Raw genomic sequence first — 19,011 nt, 5'->3', positions numbered from 1 at the left:
ACTGCGTAAGACGAGATTTAAACTAAGCAATACCTTTAGGTGGATGAAGCTTGTGACCTGTTTTTTCACACCATCCAACAGGATGAATGTCTGAAGAATCAGCATTCACCCAGAAATCATAACAATCTGGGTATCCATCAAAATGTAGTCTTATTCTGTAGCCACAAACCTAAAAGCAAGAATTGACAGCATACAACACTATTTTTTAAGACCTTTGCCCGACACATAACCACTTCCATTCAATATTATATATAATAACTGTATGTTTTCAGTCAGCTTTTTATTTCTGCCCAATCTAGCATTAGATGAACAAATTCATTTGATAAAAAGGAGAGAACTAAAAGGCAAAGCTATTGTCAGTCTGAGAGCCTCCTCTTCTGGTCAAAAGAATTTAACTGAAAACTGGCTATTGCCAGTAGTGCTCAAAAACTTGACAATGGCTCAAGCCAGCATCAGAGTAAAACATAAGCCCTACAGAAGAGCATGAATACATCTGATACAACTGAGGACAAAGTGTAGGTAATGCGGTTCTCAAGCTATTCTGATTAACTGATATGCAAGGGAGCAGTGAACAATAAGTATGTTCAAAAGGCTCTCCAGAGAGATACTGAAAACTGTTTAAGTAAAGATGCAAAGTCAGTAGAGGTATTCCCCAGAACTTCATTATTCCATGAAGTAATAAGTCAACCACTGAGAGGAGGAGAAAAAAAACAGGACACAATACTGTCTCTGCATGGAAGTTCTCCACATTAAAGCTATGTAAAAATTAAAGTAAGGTATGTTTAAAAGATATACAAAATACGCCTAAGGAGCAGGTTCTCTGTTGAAAGCAAAGAAGCTGCTCATCAGAAAAACTATTTCATACCCACAGCAAAAAGAAAAACTGGTTTTATATTTTTACGTTAACTTGCACAGGTTGCCAATACAGGCAATTTCTGCAGTCATCAGCCTGAAAAAGTTGCAGCACATCAGCAACACAAGAAACTTTTAGGTAATTGTATCAGTGAATGAAGCAACTGCAAATACTATCAAACTTATATAAAACTGCTGTGTATCAGTTGGCATGATTCTTTTCTATTTAATTTTTCTTTTAAATACAAACTACAGGATTGCAGATGAAGCCACATCATCCAACTAGTCTAAGACTGTTTTCAGTAGCTGTGCATGTTAAATATATGTATAGCTGCACTGACACTGGATATATTCTTTACATGTCTATCATCCAGAAATAATACAGCATATATATAATATAATATAATATAAATAATACAGCATACTATAACCCAGGACTGTGGCTGCTTGCTTACCTCAGCCACTGTGAGAACACAGTAGATTGACTGGTGCTCAGGATCCACACCCTCCAGCTTCATCCCTACCTTGAATCCATTCTTGTTGTATGGGAAAGACTGATACTGCAATGGAAAAGAACATTTTCAATACCTCTGAAAGTATACCAGAGGAAGACACAATATCTTTATAAGGAATAGAACAATCATTATTTATTATTCATGTTTCTGAAGGAACTAATAAATCCCTTTAAGTTTCAAGTTTTCAAAAATGTGGACAGAAAAAGAGAAATTGATGATTGCTTGAAAAACACAGTGACTTGAAACCTGAAAGTATGTAAAGAAGAATTAGCAAAAGTATCAAGGCAAAGATGACAGCATTTGTCTTCAACTCTTTCCATTAATTTACAGTAAAACATCTTAGCAATTTGATTATTTAATTTTCAGCCCGTACAGTGACACCTTCCTGGTGGACATCATTCTTATAATAACCACAACAATGACTGTTTTGCCTTTTCAGTTCCACATCTCAGGCCATGAAAGATGAACTGAAAGGCAGAAATACTGAACACTGTTTGTATGTGGAGATGGCCTATCTGCTGCCCTATATATGCTGAGTCCAGACTATATAGTCTTCCAGGAGAATTTCTACATCGCAGGAACATGACTACCCTTACATTCCATTACAATGAACCCAGAAGAGTATCTTTCAAAACACTGAAAGTGAAAACAAGGCTAAGCAGGATGGATCAGCCACCTTTTCAACCAGCAGGCATCATCATCCCTCTGTTAAAGAGGATGGAAGGGAGCAGATATTAAGATTAAATTGGAGGAAAGATCAGAAAAATAAGTAATCAAAACTGAAGACAGTTTTCCACAGGTTAGAAAATTCACATTAAATTTTACGTTACAGAAAAAAAATACAGGAAAAGCATCTTAAAATGTCTCCTTTTTCTTCTGTTTCTGCCTAGGAGACACATACTCCCGAGTCAGCTGCAGTACCTCTGCAGCCAAAGGGAAGAGAAGGGTACCAAGTGAAATACTCAGAGAGGTACCACATACTTCAAAGGAAGGGAAACCTTGTGAGACACAGCTTAGAAATCACTCTAAGGTCTAAGGAAATGGTAAGCACCCTCCATCATCCTGACTGTTCCTAACTAAGGATACAAAACAACACAGTGAAATGGTAAAATAAAAGGAATAAAATAAAAAGAAAGAAAAAAAAAATAAAAGAAAGAAAGAGTAATTCTCAAAACCCAAACAGAAATTGAGGATTCATGATTGGTTGTGATATTTGGTTTGGGCTTTTTTTTTAACCTGTTTATGTGGCTTGCTTATTAATCTGTAAAATGGAGAAATATTACCTAGCCAATTCTGAGTGTTATTAAGAATTCTCTTTCTGCAACAGGCTTTAAATATTGCACACTAAATCAAGCATTACCCAGGGGCTAAAGACTTTGAAAGAAAATACTAAATTAAGATGCACTGGATGAGAAAGGTACAATGTGGAGGAAACATCACATAACTCTAGACTTTAGCACCATGTGCAGTGCCCTGCAAAGCCTTTGTACTGCTACAGCATTTCATGAACCTTCAGACAGGCAAAGCAATGCTTTGCAAATCTACCTTCCCACTTGGGCACTCTTTATCCTGATTGTTTTCTTGCTAATTTTTGAACCAGTATATAGCACTATCTTCACAACTGAAGGTAGTCGGGGGACTGATCTTCTTGCACCTATAAATCTATGGATTCTGTAAAGCTAAATCCCAGTTCTTCACTTTTCTAACTCATAGTAACTAAACTACCAATTAAAAAATACATGGCACGTGTAAGCTGAAAAGCTAATTCCCACAGAGAAGATTTAATAGCTAAAGTATGAAGTATACATAAAGAAATGGATTCAAGAAACAGACTACAAGTAAGAACAGAATTGTCCAAGAAAAAGTAACATATAGCAGGAATACAGCAGCTGAGACACGTTCACAGGTTTTGCAAGGGAAGATAACAGCATGGAAATCTTGTGGATTTGGATACAGAGCTCTGTTCCAAGCAAGAGAGGTGGCACTAATGAAAGCACTGAAATGACAAAGCATAGCAGGCAAAGGACAAGCAGGACATGATGATGTGACATCCAACCAGATGACAGGCCAAAGGAGAACAAGACTAGTATCTGATGTAGGAACAAAATATAATGTCAGCAGAAGCTGAAGAAAAGACAGGTAATATAATCAAAGCAACAAGACAAAAGATGACCTTTGTACCACCTTTCTAAAGATACTTAAAAAAAAATGATACAGCATGAAAAAGTGTGGGTATGTATCACATTTTTTAGCTTCAGAGACTAGGAGGAATGGCTAGAACTGCAGATTTTGGGAGAGCATCTGCTTTCTGCAGTCTGATTTGACAGTATTCATCTACAACAACAGAATTCTCTGAAAAAACAGAGATAATTGCTTTCATAATTGCTGACAGACACAGCATTATCTTCATCATGCAGATTTTCCCGAGAAAATAATAAAATCTTCAAATTATTTTTGTTTATTGATTTCCTAGGAATTTCATGATCTTAGGTGGTTTACTGACTTAAATTTCAAAGGTCATACCTCTTTAAAAAGCTTAGTAGGTACTGCAATGGCCCTTTCTTCCTCCAGATAGGATGCCCAACACCATGCTTGCCTTCCTTTAGAGGGTACAGCTATAAAGAAGCATAAAACAGGGAAATAATTCTGTAACTGTTAGTATCTCAAGAAGACAAATTCACAACACAAGTTCATAACATTCTTAAATTTACATTTTATGAAATGCGCTCATGGTGTTGTTCAGAACTTATCTCAGAAAAAGAAGTTCTGTAGGCTGAAAGGCACCAGGAATGTGAAGGTTCCTAGTTTGTCCAGAAACACTTCCAGCAGTTCAAACCTTGATTAGTAACAAGGAAAAGCTCCTTCAGGTGGCAAGAACAATTTACAAAGTCTTGCTCCAACATGTTTTTCCTTATTGCTCCTAAGAAGCATTAAGATATACAGTTTGCAAATGTGTAAAAAGATGAGTAAAAATGAGTTAAAATAGCTCAGTATTTTAAAGGGTTTCTTTTTCCCCCATGTCCTTCTTTAACTGGAAAGCATTTTCAAGTGGATACTGCTCATAGTAAGTTTTTTTTTTAACCAGGGTTGAAATACTCTATTCTTTAACAGTATTCAGACTGTTTCTCACCTACTCCATCACTTTGTAGTTTGATGGTTTTGGGTAGAAAGGCAGTGATTTAACAGTATTTTCTGCAAGCCTTCAGAAGTGTCACCAGTGCTTTTTTTCCTCAGGATGTCATTAGCATATGACAGAAACCTCTAGTTTCAGGTTTGTTCACACAGTATGAACACTACACAGTAATTGTAATATTGCTTACAGTCCATCTTAATAATGGCTACAGTTACACAGTTTTCAGGCCTTGAAATAAGGCACTACCTGCACTAGCAATAGCCAGGAACTTCAAGAATAGATGGCTGGAGGCTGGCCACGTATATTTCTGATGTCATACACCTCTACTCTGCTCTACTGATCTCCACTTAAAATGCCTCCTCTGCACAGACAGCTTAGCATTTCAGACCATAAGCTCACACTGTCAGAAGGATTCATCACAGTCCACACTGTGATTCTGGCTTGATCCAGACTGTGGGCTACTCACAGGAAAAATAAATCGTTTAAATAACAGTCTGGCTTAGCATTTTTATTATTAAAAGATGAACCATAACAATAGTGATGCCAAACTCTCCTGAAGAAAGCTTACAATAATGTAAACAAAAGACAATAAATTTCAGAGTGATAGTGACCTCTCAACACCATTAGACCACATTAATTTTATTTAGGATTTACCCAGTTTTTAATTATTCTATTAGAGAAATTAATTGTACTTGTTTCTGAATACAAATTGGTCTTTGATACCAGTTTATATATTTATACTGATATTTTCTTAAATAAAAATTGAAAAAAAAAATAAAAACAATAGAAGAAATCATTATTTCAGTGGGCAGCAGAGATTTCCACAAAGCATCAGCTTTGTGCTTGTGTCTCACATGCTTCTTATCTCTTCAGCCTTAGAAGCAACTGTAGAAACATTTCAGGAGTGATGCTGTCTTGGGAGGGGGATCTTTCATAACATTTTTTTGTTGCATCTTCAACCAGTAGTTCATCTGCCTGGTGTACATCAGAGCTAACTGGAGTTCTGTGTTGATTAGTGGCCTGGCAACCTCTGTTAATGTCTCCCCACCTACCATAAGAAGCACTCTGTAGGTCTGTGGTTGGTGTACCACTGAAATATAATAGCAGCTGATTCTCCCATTCTTCCTAAAACTATCTATCATACAAATGGCTTGAAAGAACAGCACTCATTTAAAATATGTTTTATTATGTTGCTTGATGCAGTATATGTCCCTTTGGATTGATTATAGCAATTATTCCTAAACAGTTCCATAAACGTGTCTATTTCCGGCACATAATGAAGATGCAAAATTGATCCCCAAGGAAACAAAAGTAAACTTTCACTTCTGCTTGATACACGTCTTTCAGCATCTGGGAACTCAATGGAGCTGATTCCCTCTAAGACTGGCACTATTTAGAGGGATGAAAAGAAAAAAACCTAAAATGCACATTAGTTGCATTTACACTCACCAGATCCTCCCCTATGCTTCCTTAAAATGTAATTGCTGTAAATAACACTGTCACTGTCTTTTTACAGTAATGAAAAAAATTCAATAGGGAATATAAATTCTGTGAAACAATGCTGGCAATTCCCAATAAGATATGGATATTACCTGAAGAACTGATGGTTGAGATTTTTGTTTCATAATCGAACTTACTTTGTTTCAAAACTGTTATCTCCCCTTTTCTTTTTCTCCTGGCTCTTTGCGAGACTCTCAAGATCCTTCCTTCAGGTTTCTCCTCCTAAATTAGAAAGAGAGGAAAAAAACCGAAAGTACAGTAACCTCATTAGCTTAGAGGTCTAGTATGATAAAAGTCGAGATACTGAAGTTTAAACTGTGACTTCATTTATTGGTTATTGACCCAGCTCTCTCCTACCTCAAACAAACGTGCAGATGTCTAACAGAAGCAAAGTGAGCCATCAGTGACAAATCACAGCAAACACAATGAAAATGGCAGGCAGAAGGACTCTCACCACTTGGCACTCAGCCAGCCAGCCTTGCCTGACCCAGAGACAGACCATGAAGCCTTCATCAGACCTCACTGAGACACTGATAAATAACAGTATCTTTGACATGTTCATGCTTCCAAAATTATTTAAAGGAAAATCTCTCACAGCTTTACTCTGGTTTGGGTTTTTTTTCCAAATGTACCATTTCTTTATTAAATACAAAATGGCACTGTGATCCTTTTAATTTTTTTCAGTTTTTGTATTAACAGTTTTTTGAGCACCTGAGCAGATGAGCAGAGCAAGTACTCATCTGGGAGGGCAGATGCATGGAGACAAAGAAGGTATCCCCTGACTTTTGCATAAGATACTGCTATACAGAGAGCTGTACATTTCCTCCTGACAACTCTAGTGTCTTCATCCTTTTGACGATTCTGTAGCAGCAGAACTACTCTTCTCCCTGAAAACGGTGCTACCCTCAGTAGTGCCACAGCTATTGGGAAAAAACACATACTACAAGAAAACAAGCAGTATAGGAAGACACTGTGGGGCAAGTTTTTTCTAAAATGAAGAATAATTCCAAAGGGGGAAAAAAACCCAAAAGGTGCCCCAAAGCAATTTAAACTGCAACACAAAAGCAAAACAAATTTTCGTCTATGATTTTTAAAAGCAAATTGCACTAAGAAAATCCAAGGTATTCCCTTCTTAACTGTAGTATAGCTTTCTTAGAAAATAAATTATTGGTCTATAGTTATTTAGTCATATGCAGAATGACAAAGTAACAGGGTTGTTGGGAAATAGGTACTCCTGTTTTTCAATGCTGAAGACATGGCAAGTCAATGTTAGCATAATTTTTCCTTTAAATTCTTTTTGTTCTGTTCTTTAAAAAGAAGGGGAAAGAGACCAAAAACAGCTTTTATCAAATAATTGTCAATAATTACAATTTACTGCTGAGGCATAATTAAACTGGCAAACAAACCAACTACTTATTGTGGCTCTGACAGGGTGATGATGTCTCTTCTCTTTGTGGACTGATGGAGCTACTGACATTGCAATACAAGACAAAACTCCCACCCAAATACTTGCAGGAATGGGTTGATGATGCATACTAACAATTTCATCTGGATTCTCCTTCTTCTCCCCATTATCCCGGGACTCTTCTTTGAGAGGTACTTTTGCTTTTCTTTTCCGAATGCCTTTAGAATCATCTTCCCCATTGCATTCCATGCTGGGATTTTCCTCCTTTGGCTCTCTATCACGGAAGTAACACAATGACACAAAACCAGTATTATTTCACCTCTCATATTCATAAAACAAGTAAAAAAGCAAGTAAATGTGTAGGTCCCATAGTACTATACTGAATATATTCTTAGAAATACTACTGAAAATTAAGTCTGTCTAAAGAATTAATCTGAGAGACACACAATAGCAACTGTAAAAGGAAAGCTGTCAGCTTATGCTGAACAAGTTTTACATGTTTTAAACAGTGTGTCTTTTCTCATGTACCATCAAGTCTCCCGGAGAAGCAAACTGTGAAATGTTTAGGACTGCAGGGCAGTTTAGAGAGAGGAAGGCAAAGGTAATTGTTAAGTCTGACAAAACCAATTGGAGAAAGCTGGTATGTGACTGTACAAATTGCTAAACAAGAAATCAGAATGGACAACTTTGAAGCAATTAGCTAAAATGAAGGAAAATTTACAAAATCATAAATGTTTAAAACTGCCATATCTAGCAATATGCCATACAGAATGGACACACTAACACAAACATGCTTTTATGATGAGATGAAATGCACTAACTGAAAAAAAAGGAACTAAGAAACTGTAGTATGCTCATGTTTTCACTCACTGTCAGCTATAAAACAGCTCTTGCACTTAATTATAATTAACTTACCACCCCAACCATCTCATTACTGATTATCTTAATTCCAATGACTGAAACAGGGTGGGAGTCTGACACTGATTCATGCATCCCATAGACTGTTTTACTGCTTGCATCTGACAGCAGAACACAGCACACTGAGTAAAAAAGACTGCCTTCAATGTCAGTGTTAGACAAAACCAAATGTTGTTAAGGCATTTACACAAAAAAACAGTGAAAGAACATTATAAACCAATCGTGACATTAAAACTTGTCTGCTGAGTATCTCCCTCTGCCCCACCATGAACATTTTATCCCACTTTAACACTTCACTCTTGTGCTGCATTTATGCCAAATTATTTGTTTCTATGCTTTATTATAGTACCTACTTGTTTTTTACTTGTTGGGCACATTTCTGGCTGCAAAATTTCCCTTCAGGAATAAATTCTTCTATGGCACCATAGCGGTAACAGTTTTCACAGAAAACAAGTCCATCCATTTTTGCAGTTTCCTTCAACCTTGTGGGTATCCCTGTCTTTTCTGAAAAGGCTGCACAATGACAAAAGTTAACTTTCTTAGGCAGAGGTAATACATTCCCAAACATCCTTAGCGGGCCTTGCCAAGCAAACAGCAAAACATCAGCCACACCACTCTTGTCAGAATGAAGAACTACGAGTTAGTGCTTGTATGAGGTCCACATTGCTGACAAGCAAGTCAGGTTTTCACACTGCAACAGGAGAGAGGAACCCACTATTCTATGGTTCTGTCACAACTTGTGGAAGGACTGAATTTTGTGACAGGCACTGACTGCCCACAGAGTCATCACTGTTTAGAATCCATGACCTCATCTCTTGCTGGTATGCCTATACCTAAATTTGGGAGAAAAGGGTTGGGGTGAGTAATCTTTAGATTAGTTGAAATTATTTCTTCAAGAAAATTGCTGACTACAGCCTGCAGCAGCAGCTACTGCTCAACCCGCCTGAGGTCCACCAGAACTGAAATGTCACTCAACTTGTTACAAAGCAATCACCAAATACTAAGTTACTGATCTAAGCTGCAATTTCCCCACAACAGCCTAGGAGAGGCTGTATCCCTGATTGTGCAGTTACTTTCCCTCACAAGCAAGTATGAAGCACTGTCGCATACCCCAGCCTCTAGAGCAGGTTGTTGTCTTCATACCTCCCCAAAAGGCAAACTTACACACTATTTATGTTGCACTATACTGTCTTTGAAAGCAGAGTCAAATGAGCTCTTGCATGCAGGCTATCTCCCCCTGAAGTATATATAACGTATGTTATATTTACACACCAACATCATAAGTGGTTCAAAACAACTATTTCTTCTCACAATGGAGAATTTTAGCAGTGTTTTTACTTCTGGGGAGCAGTAAATTAATCAAGGATGGTGCACTCGATATGTTTATACATCCATAAACAGAGTTAAACTCAATAGAAACAGAATTTTTTGTTTGGGTTTGTCAGACTGGAGGGGACTGAGAGATATGCTTAGATCTCTCAGTCTAAGCAGAAAGCCTGTTGTGCTACTACACTGTCACAGTGATGCTACTCTCATCACAGACTTTAAACCTGAATTAACTATCACTGCTTGTTACAGAACACATTAACAGTGGTCTGCAGCTTCAGACCTTGGGGGTTTCCTACCAGTGTTAATGTCCCACATGACAATTATCAACACTGAGGGAGCAACAAAGGAAAGCTGTCACTGCTTCTCCTGCTTATAGGGATGATTATGAAACAAAAATTATGATGTCTGCTTTTCAAAGGCGTTACAGAATACATATTTTAAAAGAAAGTTGATAAAATGTAATACCAATGAGGAAAGAACTAGCTAGGTGTAAATAATCACAAAACCAGTTGTGATACTCTATTTCATACTACTCCATCATTACCGGAGTCAGTGTAAAAAGATTGCAGTAATTTATGACCATGTAAACCACATTTCCTTGAGCAAAACAGGTGTTTCTTACTTTCCTTGAATAAAACAGGTGTTTCTTATTTCAGTATTTTAAATCCAGGAAACACTTTATCTGGTAGATATATGCAACTCTTAAGAGTTTTACCATTTAAGATAAACATTAACTGTTACTTCAGATTAATTTTAATGCTCAAAAAAAGCATAGTTGGCAGGAGCAAGGCATCTGTGGGGGTACACACTGCACATCTAACACTGACATCAGTAGTGGCAACTGTGCTGACCATACCAAGGCAGCTTGCAGTGCACAAATCAACTCTAGGCCATTGGGAATGTCTGTGGGTAGTCTGTGAGAACCAGCTCAACAAAAAATTAAGTAATTTAAAATTCTCAATAATTAAAAGAAACTTATTATTTTGCAAATTAAATAGAGGGAAAATACAAATTCTAAATTTAAAGAAAATTACTGTAAGGAAAAAAAAATGTGGCTGTAATTGAACTTCAGATGTTTAACAGTGGAATTATTTTCTTCCAACTTGAAATTAATTTATTTTCATATTAATTTACACCCCAAGAAACGGGTTACTTCATAAGAGATACTTTGTCCATTAAAGCAAGTAAATTGTTTTTTTTTTTTTCTTTTCAATGCAAGCTTTAATGAAAGTTGATGCATTAAAGAAACTAGTCTACCATAGAAAATGTTTACTGCTTCTTAACTGACCTTCTTGAGCAGTTGGAACCATCCAGGTTGTGGTAGCAGTTGCCTTTTTAACACTTTCCATCTCAGTTTCATCTGTAATTACTTCCAGGGCCCCAAATTCATTGACTCTAAACTGTAAGACAAAACAAATGGCACAGAGCATAGTAAAAATTTACTAGAAGTCACTTGAAGTATCCTCTATTCAATACAGTTTTTACATGCTGTCCTCATCATATTGCCTATTTTCTGTGTTTCTCCTTATCCCCATGGAATTCAAAACAAGCCATTCTTGTTTCTATCAAGCCAAATCTGAATTCATTTTGAAATCTATAAATATTAATTTGCAATAGATGCTGATCCAGATGCCTCCAATAGCTAACTTACACACACATATAATAAAAAAAAAAAACCCAGTAAGTAAGAAATTCATGGGAACATCCCCTAGCCATATGTTTTCCACTGCCAGCAAAATAACACACTCCAGACACTGAGTATTCTTTCTGAGGACAAGGGAGCTGAATGAACATCACACACCAAATGCTTCATAGAGCACAGAAATTTAAGCATTCTCTGAAAACAGAGTATTTCCCCACTAAAAAGCACACATAAACAAACATCTCAAGGCAGTTTATGAGGTGTTTAATTACACGCTGAATGTGATACTACTGTCAGCCAGACGCAAGGCTCAACAATGCCCCACATGCTGTGCTTACACTGGAGCACCACGAGTTAGAGCTGTCCTGCTGCCAGAAGAAAAGTTTCCTCCCAATGCTGTAGTGATTACAGCCCTACCACATGAAAATAATTCTGCTTCCCAGTCACTGTGTGGTTTGCAGGCCCAGCTGGTGACATGGGTTTAGCTCAAGGCAGTGTTTTGTCCCTGATGCCTGCTCTGAACAGTGAAGGGGTACCTTTGCCACAGAGAACAGGTCTTTATCAGTGTGGTGCTCTTACCAACAGCTTACAGGGAAAATTACACCTGAGAGAGTCCTTCAAAGCTCCCCAGCATCCACCAGAGAGGATATTCCTTCAAGGCCATAGCATGAAGCCTATTTCTGTTTCTCTGGTCAGGCAAATTTACCTCGGGAAAATGCGAATGGGAACAATTGCCTGGCACTGCACTGATCCTTTCTGTGCCTCCAGAGGCTGTTGAATACATAACACCCTCACTTTGGACCCTGCCATGGTACAGTACTGAAAATAAGCCATTCTGGCTGCTAGCAAAGGTGACCCCTATATACACAAACGTATAAAGCGTGCTTTCACTAATACAGTCCTTCCAGCTTTAGTATTTGCAAAGAGCCAACAGGTCCTAAGAAATGTGAACAGCTAAGAAATAGGCTAGAAGGTAGAAAAGGAAGAAGAGGCCCTCACACAATCATAAGATGTCTGGAGCTAAGATTTTTCCTTGTGATCAGCTGTGCTCACTACAGATATGAAAGCATGGACAAACCACTGATAAATCCATCTGGACTGAAACACCATGAGTTCAACTTTGAAAGGCAACTGAATGCACTAAACACCACGTGCTGATGCTTCAGTTTGTGGAGAGACATTCATGCTGTTCCAAGCACAGAAAATCAGTAGAGTTACTATTCAGAAGAGTCTTACAGCTGACTTATGCACTCAGTCTTGTTCCTATTTTGGTTAAGCTCATTTTTGCTATTTGTGCTTTGCTGCCTCTGCAACAAGTGGATGTCAGAGAGAAAACCCTCCTTGCTTTCAAGAGCTCCAACTCTGCAAGAGCTGTCTCACAGCAGGCAAGCTGTGAACATGAGCCAAGACACCTGCAGGTTGCTGCAGCCTACCAGCAGGCTGGGCACAGGGAGGTTACTGGGCAGCACTTCGAAACACTCTCCCACACCTTTGTAAAGTGTCAGCTGGATCTTCCATGTGCAAAAGGTATTTCTGAACAGTTCTGGGATACCTAAATACCTGGAATGTTTCTGCATGGTTCAATCAATGGCCAGCCCTGACACCACACACATGTTCCTCCTCCACCGGGGCCTATTGTGGAATGCAAGGACATCCCCCCGGGCAATGCAGTGACCTGCCAGCCCATCTGGCTCCAGAGGGCTCACTGCTGACTGATAGGCACCAAACAGTGGAAGACAGATAACTGCAGGGAAGGCAGCTCCCAGCCTCTCTTTCCCTGGAGGCTGTTAACAGCAGCAACAGCTGAACCATTAAGGAAAAGCTCCTCAAGGAGCTCCTCAAAGCCAGGCAACCACGCTAAGATGGTCTCAGTGATGGGGAGTGACAACTTGCCACTGCCTTAGCGGGCAGGAGGGCACGACAGTCCAGCTGGGCACTGCTTCACTGATCAGTGTAACTCCTGGTTACTCCTGTAACTCCTGCAGCCTTGCCTTTATCGGTGTCAGAGACCTCCAGCTCCTGTTTGGAGCAAACTTGAATTCATGACTGCTCTCACTCCTTATTTTCCCAGCAATAGCATCAGCACTAGTGTATACCCCAAGCTCTTTGTGGCTAACCAGAGCAACACCTCAGACCTGGGAAGTAATACTCTGGTTTTAGCTGGGGAGGAAAAGACATGAACAGCTTGTGACAAAGGTTAACTGCTTAAAAACAGGATAAATAGATGTACAAAGCAGCATGCTGCACAAAGTCATCACAGGATAATAGCTGCCAGAGCAACATGCCAACTAGTGTATACTGCTGGAAGCATGACAAAAAAGGATCTAGATTAATGGTGGTTTATGTGCCTATGAAAAAATTCAGCTCATTTGTAAGCCTCTTCTACTTGGAGTGTAGGCAACAGAAAACCTAAAAGTAAAGTTTTCATCATAATATTTCCTCCAAGCCAAAATACAGTAAAGGCACTTCCCTAGGTGTCTTGACAGTTTGAAATGTCACAGCAGGTGACAGTGCTATTGAGCCAGCTTCTAAGGATAGATCCATAGCTTTCTGAGAAATAAAGATTTGTTGTCAAGTCACAAAACTACTTAAGTAAATAAAGAAATTTGTGTTGGATAAAAGGATTTCCCTTCAATCTGCCTTCATTGCTTCAAATGGTGAAACTCCCCTTGATGCAAACAAAGACTATAAAAAAGCATTTAACAAATAAACGCACTAGACTGATTTGTGTCACTTCAATGTTTTAAAGAGAATAAATTATTAGACTTATTGTGTATAAATTCAATCCACTTGACTTTTGTCAAATGCCTGTTGGCAAATTTTAAGTAATCTCTTAAGGTGATTCTCTGTCCCATGCTATGAAGCCAATGGTCTTAAAAGATCAGACAGCAACAGAGAACAGAAAGAAACCCTAACAGCTTTCCTGAACAAATTCACATGAACATAAACAGGACTAAATATAGCATCTGGATAGGAAATTTGATTTCCAAACTTTCATGTACAGGCAAGTAATGAGGGGAAAAATACACATGTTCAAGTAACTGCAATTCTTTTAATGCAAACGTATTGTAACTGAGTTGGCAGGAAGAGTCCAGCTGCTAACAGGTAAGTACACAACACAGAACTTACTCAGCTACCTTGTCTGCAGTTTCCACAAGGATCAAGAACAATAGCTTCCATTTAAACATCACTAGAGAGTCCTTCCACTCAGAGCTGAGATACATTTTCACATTCTCGGGAAATGATGCCTTAATATACTAAAACTTGAGGTTTTATGACTATTACTTTTATCCCCAGGAAAATTTTAATATTCATTCAATAGATAATGAACATACTGAGGGAAGCCAAAGCTTAAATAAATAATAATCAAACATTATCAATACTTTCTGAACCATTTCTGTCCATCCACATGCTAAGTTTTTCTACTGGGACCAAAATTACTTTCAATAAATATTTTCCAAAAGATTAAAACTGTTTGAAAATTTACACAGGACTAAAACAAGTACCATAACCACTAATATGAAGTCTTTGTCTACTACAAGCAATAGTATCATGCAAAGTATTTTATAAATGTTTCAGAAGAAGACAGGTTTTCTGTTACTAGTCCATTCCTGAATTTCCGTCTTAAAAAACTTCCTTTTATATTTTAATTTCCATGTACTCCTTGTCAGTTTGTACCCTTTTTTTCTGAAACCACCTTACCCAATGGATTACATAGCTGTGGTACCCTAACACTTACTCTCTTGCTATATGATAGAGCAAGGAATTATGTACCTCCTCAAACTCAATTTTATTGTGCTAAGCACAAGGAGGTCCTTCTGTTCTTACAAAAATGTTCTCCATCTTCCTGTTCAGCCTGTCATTCTTTGCCCACCATGTGCTATGCTGAACCACGGAAATCCCAGGGAACACAACAAAGCATAACTCCAGTGGGTTTAGAGAATTTCCATTTCTAATGGAAGTTCTTTGCCTTATCCTGCTGGCTGGAAGACACTGTGGTTTTATGTAGGGCTAATTGAATGCTAAAAGGGCTTTCAGTTCTCTTTTCCACATTTCATAAAAGTACTCTTGAGCATTTGTCTCTGTGGGATGAAAAAAAATTGCAAACAATGAAAAATGTCTATCATATTGTAGATTAAGTATTAAAACCTCAAACCTGTTGGGAACAAATGCATACAATCTAGTTTCAAATTAAGTCCCCACTGTTACATGTGTCCAATTCAGAGCAACACAGATCAGACTATCAGTGCTTGCTGTTACTCATGCCCTCTTAAGAATGTAAAAGATCTCATCAGTTCCCACAGGTATCAAATCAGAATAAAATTGCTATTGTTTTATATATGGTAAAATCATTATTTGGGAGGACAGACAAAAAAAAACCCCAAAAAAAACCAAAAAACAAACAAAGGAAGAACAATCGAAGTGCAAAGAAAAAAAAAAAAAAGAACAAAACCTCTACATATGTTAATGCACAGCTTTAATAAATTAGAAAAATCAGCCAACACCACCATCTACTGGGCAAGACAAGGACAAAGAGTTCATTGCAATAAAGACAATTGTTGCTCCATTCTGACAGTAACTTCGGCAACAAAACATATCTTGACACCACAACAGTGATTGTGAACATTCTCAGAAGAAATCTGCGAAGTTTTTAATATCCAAAACACAAGTACATTGAGTAAATGTTCAATACTCTTGATGCCTATGAAGTAGCTAAGCCTAAAGTCACAGAATTCCACAGCAGTTTGTCAAGAGGACTAACACCTGGGACTTCAATGATACAAGAACTACACTGATCTACAGTTAGCAGAAAGTTATCATTCTTGGTGTTAATCACAGTTTAGTCACAGTGGTTTCAGTGTGATTCCTCAAATAAATAAGAGCTTTCCTGGCATTTTCCAGTCTTTTTAAAGTCAAGGAATTGTCTTCCACCATTGAATTGTCCAACCACATCCTGCTACATGCTGAACTATTTTTAACATATTACTTAAGTTGAATAAGTTATTAAATGCCAGATCCTGTCCATTCAACCAGACCTCTCTTCCCTGTTTGTGTGATACACTCTTTACATGCACAATCACATACTACTTTTTCCACAGAACCCCTGCCTCAGGCAAGGACTGAATAGCATTCAGAAAAATGAGGCAGCTGTTGGTATTTTTATACTCTTTTTTTCAAGCAGTAAAGCCAGTCTTATTTACTCTACATGGTTTGAAAGCAGAATGACTGTTTATTTTCTTTTTTAAAAAACCCCAATGCACAACAAGGAACAAGTATCTAAAAAAGCTTTAGGCACTCTAACAATTACTGTTACAATGCGGTGTAAAGTAACTCCTGAAACAAAATCTCTTCTCAGCTACTTACAAAGGAAAAAAAAAAACACCTCCCTTTGGTAGCTCTTCATCCTTCAGAGTACTCTGTTCCCAGCTTATTTTAAAGCTCTCAGTAAGCACGTGACCCCTTACACTTGCCTCGTCACAAGATTTTGACTCTTTTAGGGATACAGAATATTGGGGACATGTGCTGTTCCCACACCTGCCAATTCTGCTTCTTCAATCATGAGAAAGCATCCTGCCTGCACACTGCTACACTGCAAGTATGGCAAAAGACAAACTAAAGTGGGACCACAGGGTATGTAGGGCTCCCTAAATCACAGTCAGCAGAAATTAAATTCCTCACCACGACCAAGGGGCAAGGCCAGACCCACTCTCACTCGAAAGATGCTGTCAGCAAGAAAGGCAAGCACTTCCACCAATCTTGGACTAATTTTAAGATGCTCCAGTAACACTGCAATAGGCTAATCGTGAAGTAACAAATAAGAGAGAACAATTTGCATTCAAAAAGAAAGGGGTTTTTTCCTATCTGGGCAGGCACAAGCAGGAAGGAATTGCTATCAAATTATATCATTCCAAAAATAAAAATAATAGGAGCATTCTCTCATCACTGCTGAACAGAAAGCTAAGGTACCATCAGAAAACACATCCCTTTAGCAAGAGAGACTGACATTTTCCCAGTATATACCAATACCTCAGTCTTGTCTACAGTAATGTTTATCTACTTTATTCTTAGACACTCCTCAGGCTCTTCCAAACCTCCCCCTATCCCACTTCAAGTGCTCAAGAATTATCTCAGTACCAGAGGGCTTCCCACTGATTTCTCTACACTGCAAACTCAGTCTGCCTTATTATCTCCACTTGAGTAGGAAATTGCAGCTAAACAGACTTTCTTAAGGTGACACATAAATCAGCAACAGAGCCAGAAGTCAAGGCCTGCCAAGATGACGCTTATTGATCCAGAAATTGACCTACAAGGCAATCCTGGCTCCAAATTATTTTGGCCAGAATATTTCTAGATACAAAACACTAATATCTCATGGGAAGCCCAAGCTAGCAAACAAATAAAAAATGGCTACCTGCCAAAAATTTGATTCCAGTGAGTTGTTCAGCATTGCGCAGAAAGGCTGCAAAAAGTGCAGTGCTAAGTGTTCCTGTGTGGGATTTACCTGCAATAGCCACAAAACTATTCTTTTTCCTTCCTGAAGCCCTCTGCCCGGTTGCTTGCAAATTTAACAGTATCTACAGAAAATGGCACCAAAAAATTTGTGGTAAAATACTGTGTGATCACTTAAGAGACGACTACCATGAATACACACAGGGGAACCCAAATAAAGATCCAAAGGCAAACTTAAATCCAGCATTTCTTGCTTTTGCAGTTTTAATTATTTTAGTGGTGAAATTCCCTTTTTTGGTCTTTTCAATAAAATTCACTCATTTTATGATATTGCCAAGTTTTAACCAGAACTCTATGGCAATGAAACAGAGCAAGAGCGAATTAATAACATTAGATTGCAACAGAATAAAGTTAATTTCATGTGGAAAGGACCAGGCCACTAGGTAGATCTGCTGAAGCTCACACATGGTCAGAAGAAGTCCCCATGTAACTTGCTTTCTGCTCCCTACGCTACTCCTTACCACCTTCCCTGAAGGGAGTCCATCTTCTCTCTGGAGCAGCAGCTTCCCAGTGCCCGCAGTGATTTAAGCAGTGACACTGATGCTTCCCACGGACACCACTCTCACGGACCCTCCCTGCCTCTCCAGATTCAAAGTGCAGCCATGCTGCCATGAGAGAACAGGAGCAGCATTGCACTGCAAAAGCACTGTACGAAGTTATTGCCCAAGACGCTACCGATGTTCCCGTAACAGTGTGAGAAAAGTTGCTCTAAAATCATTAATTATCCCAGGAAAGCTGGATTGCAACTTCGGAACAGGCAGGTGGAAGGATGTACTTCACTGCCTTGAGTAGCTGCAGCACCCCTGCATTCAGACAGCAATCCAAATCACTCTTACCTTCTTTACAGCACTGCTGGAAATAGCAAACACCACTAGCCATTATTCTACCATTCATATCCACTATTCTATTTGGTGTCCTACAATATTTGCTGCCCAACTTTATTTTCTGGTTAATTTCTTCATAATTAAATTTTAATTTTTTTTCCTTATGTTCAAGCATAATTTGCAAGCTGGAAATAACCAAAATTCTGTCCACACAGAGTGTAACTGCTCACTTTCCAAACACAGCACTAGAAAATGCACTAGGAAGTACTTAATAAACTTCTGTCACTACAGTAGGAAGTGACTGTAAATTATTACAGCTTTTCTAATTTAATGAGTATATTTAAATCTTGAAGCCATGGTGTTACTATGTGCACTCGGCACAG

General features: G+C 38.4%; 1 protein-coding gene across 8 annotated transcripts in view; it reads right to left on the bottom strand.

Annotated features, from left to right (window-relative positions):
- The window catches only part of L3MBTL3 (L3MBTL histone methyl-lysine binding protein 3), a 77,801-nt gene that overhangs the window by 44,061 nt on the left and 14,729 nt on the right, over positions 1-19,011 (bottom strand). For all 8 annotated transcript variants that reach the window (XM_021540729.4, XM_085575141.1, XM_021540728.4 and 5 more), the window contains exons 3-9: positions 10,941-11,052; positions 8,677-8,836; positions 7,541-7,679; positions 6,138-6,222; positions 3,891-3,982; positions 1,308-1,412; positions 34-169 (exon numbers count right to left, since the gene is read on the bottom strand). In XM_021540729.4, coding sequence (XP_021396404.3) covers positions 34-169; positions 1,308-1,412; positions 3,891-3,982; positions 6,138-6,222; positions 7,541-7,679; positions 8,677-8,836; positions 10,941-11,052 — 829 coding nt within the window. The remainder of the gene's footprint in view (positions 1-33; positions 170-1,307; positions 1,413-3,890; positions 3,983-6,137; positions 6,223-7,540; positions 7,680-8,676; positions 8,837-10,940; positions 11,053-19,011) is intronic.

The sequence above is a fragment of the Lonchura striata genome, chromosome 3, assembly GCF_050655825.1.
Source record: "Lonchura striata isolate lonStrDom1 chromosome 3, ASM5065582v1, whole genome shotgun sequence".
In the NCBI taxonomy this organism is placed as follows: Eukaryota; Metazoa; Chordata; class Aves; order Passeriformes; family Estrildidae; genus Lonchura; species Lonchura striata.
The sequence above is the reverse complement of the archived record's forward strand: the minus strand, read 5'-3'. Positions and strand labels throughout refer to the sequence as shown.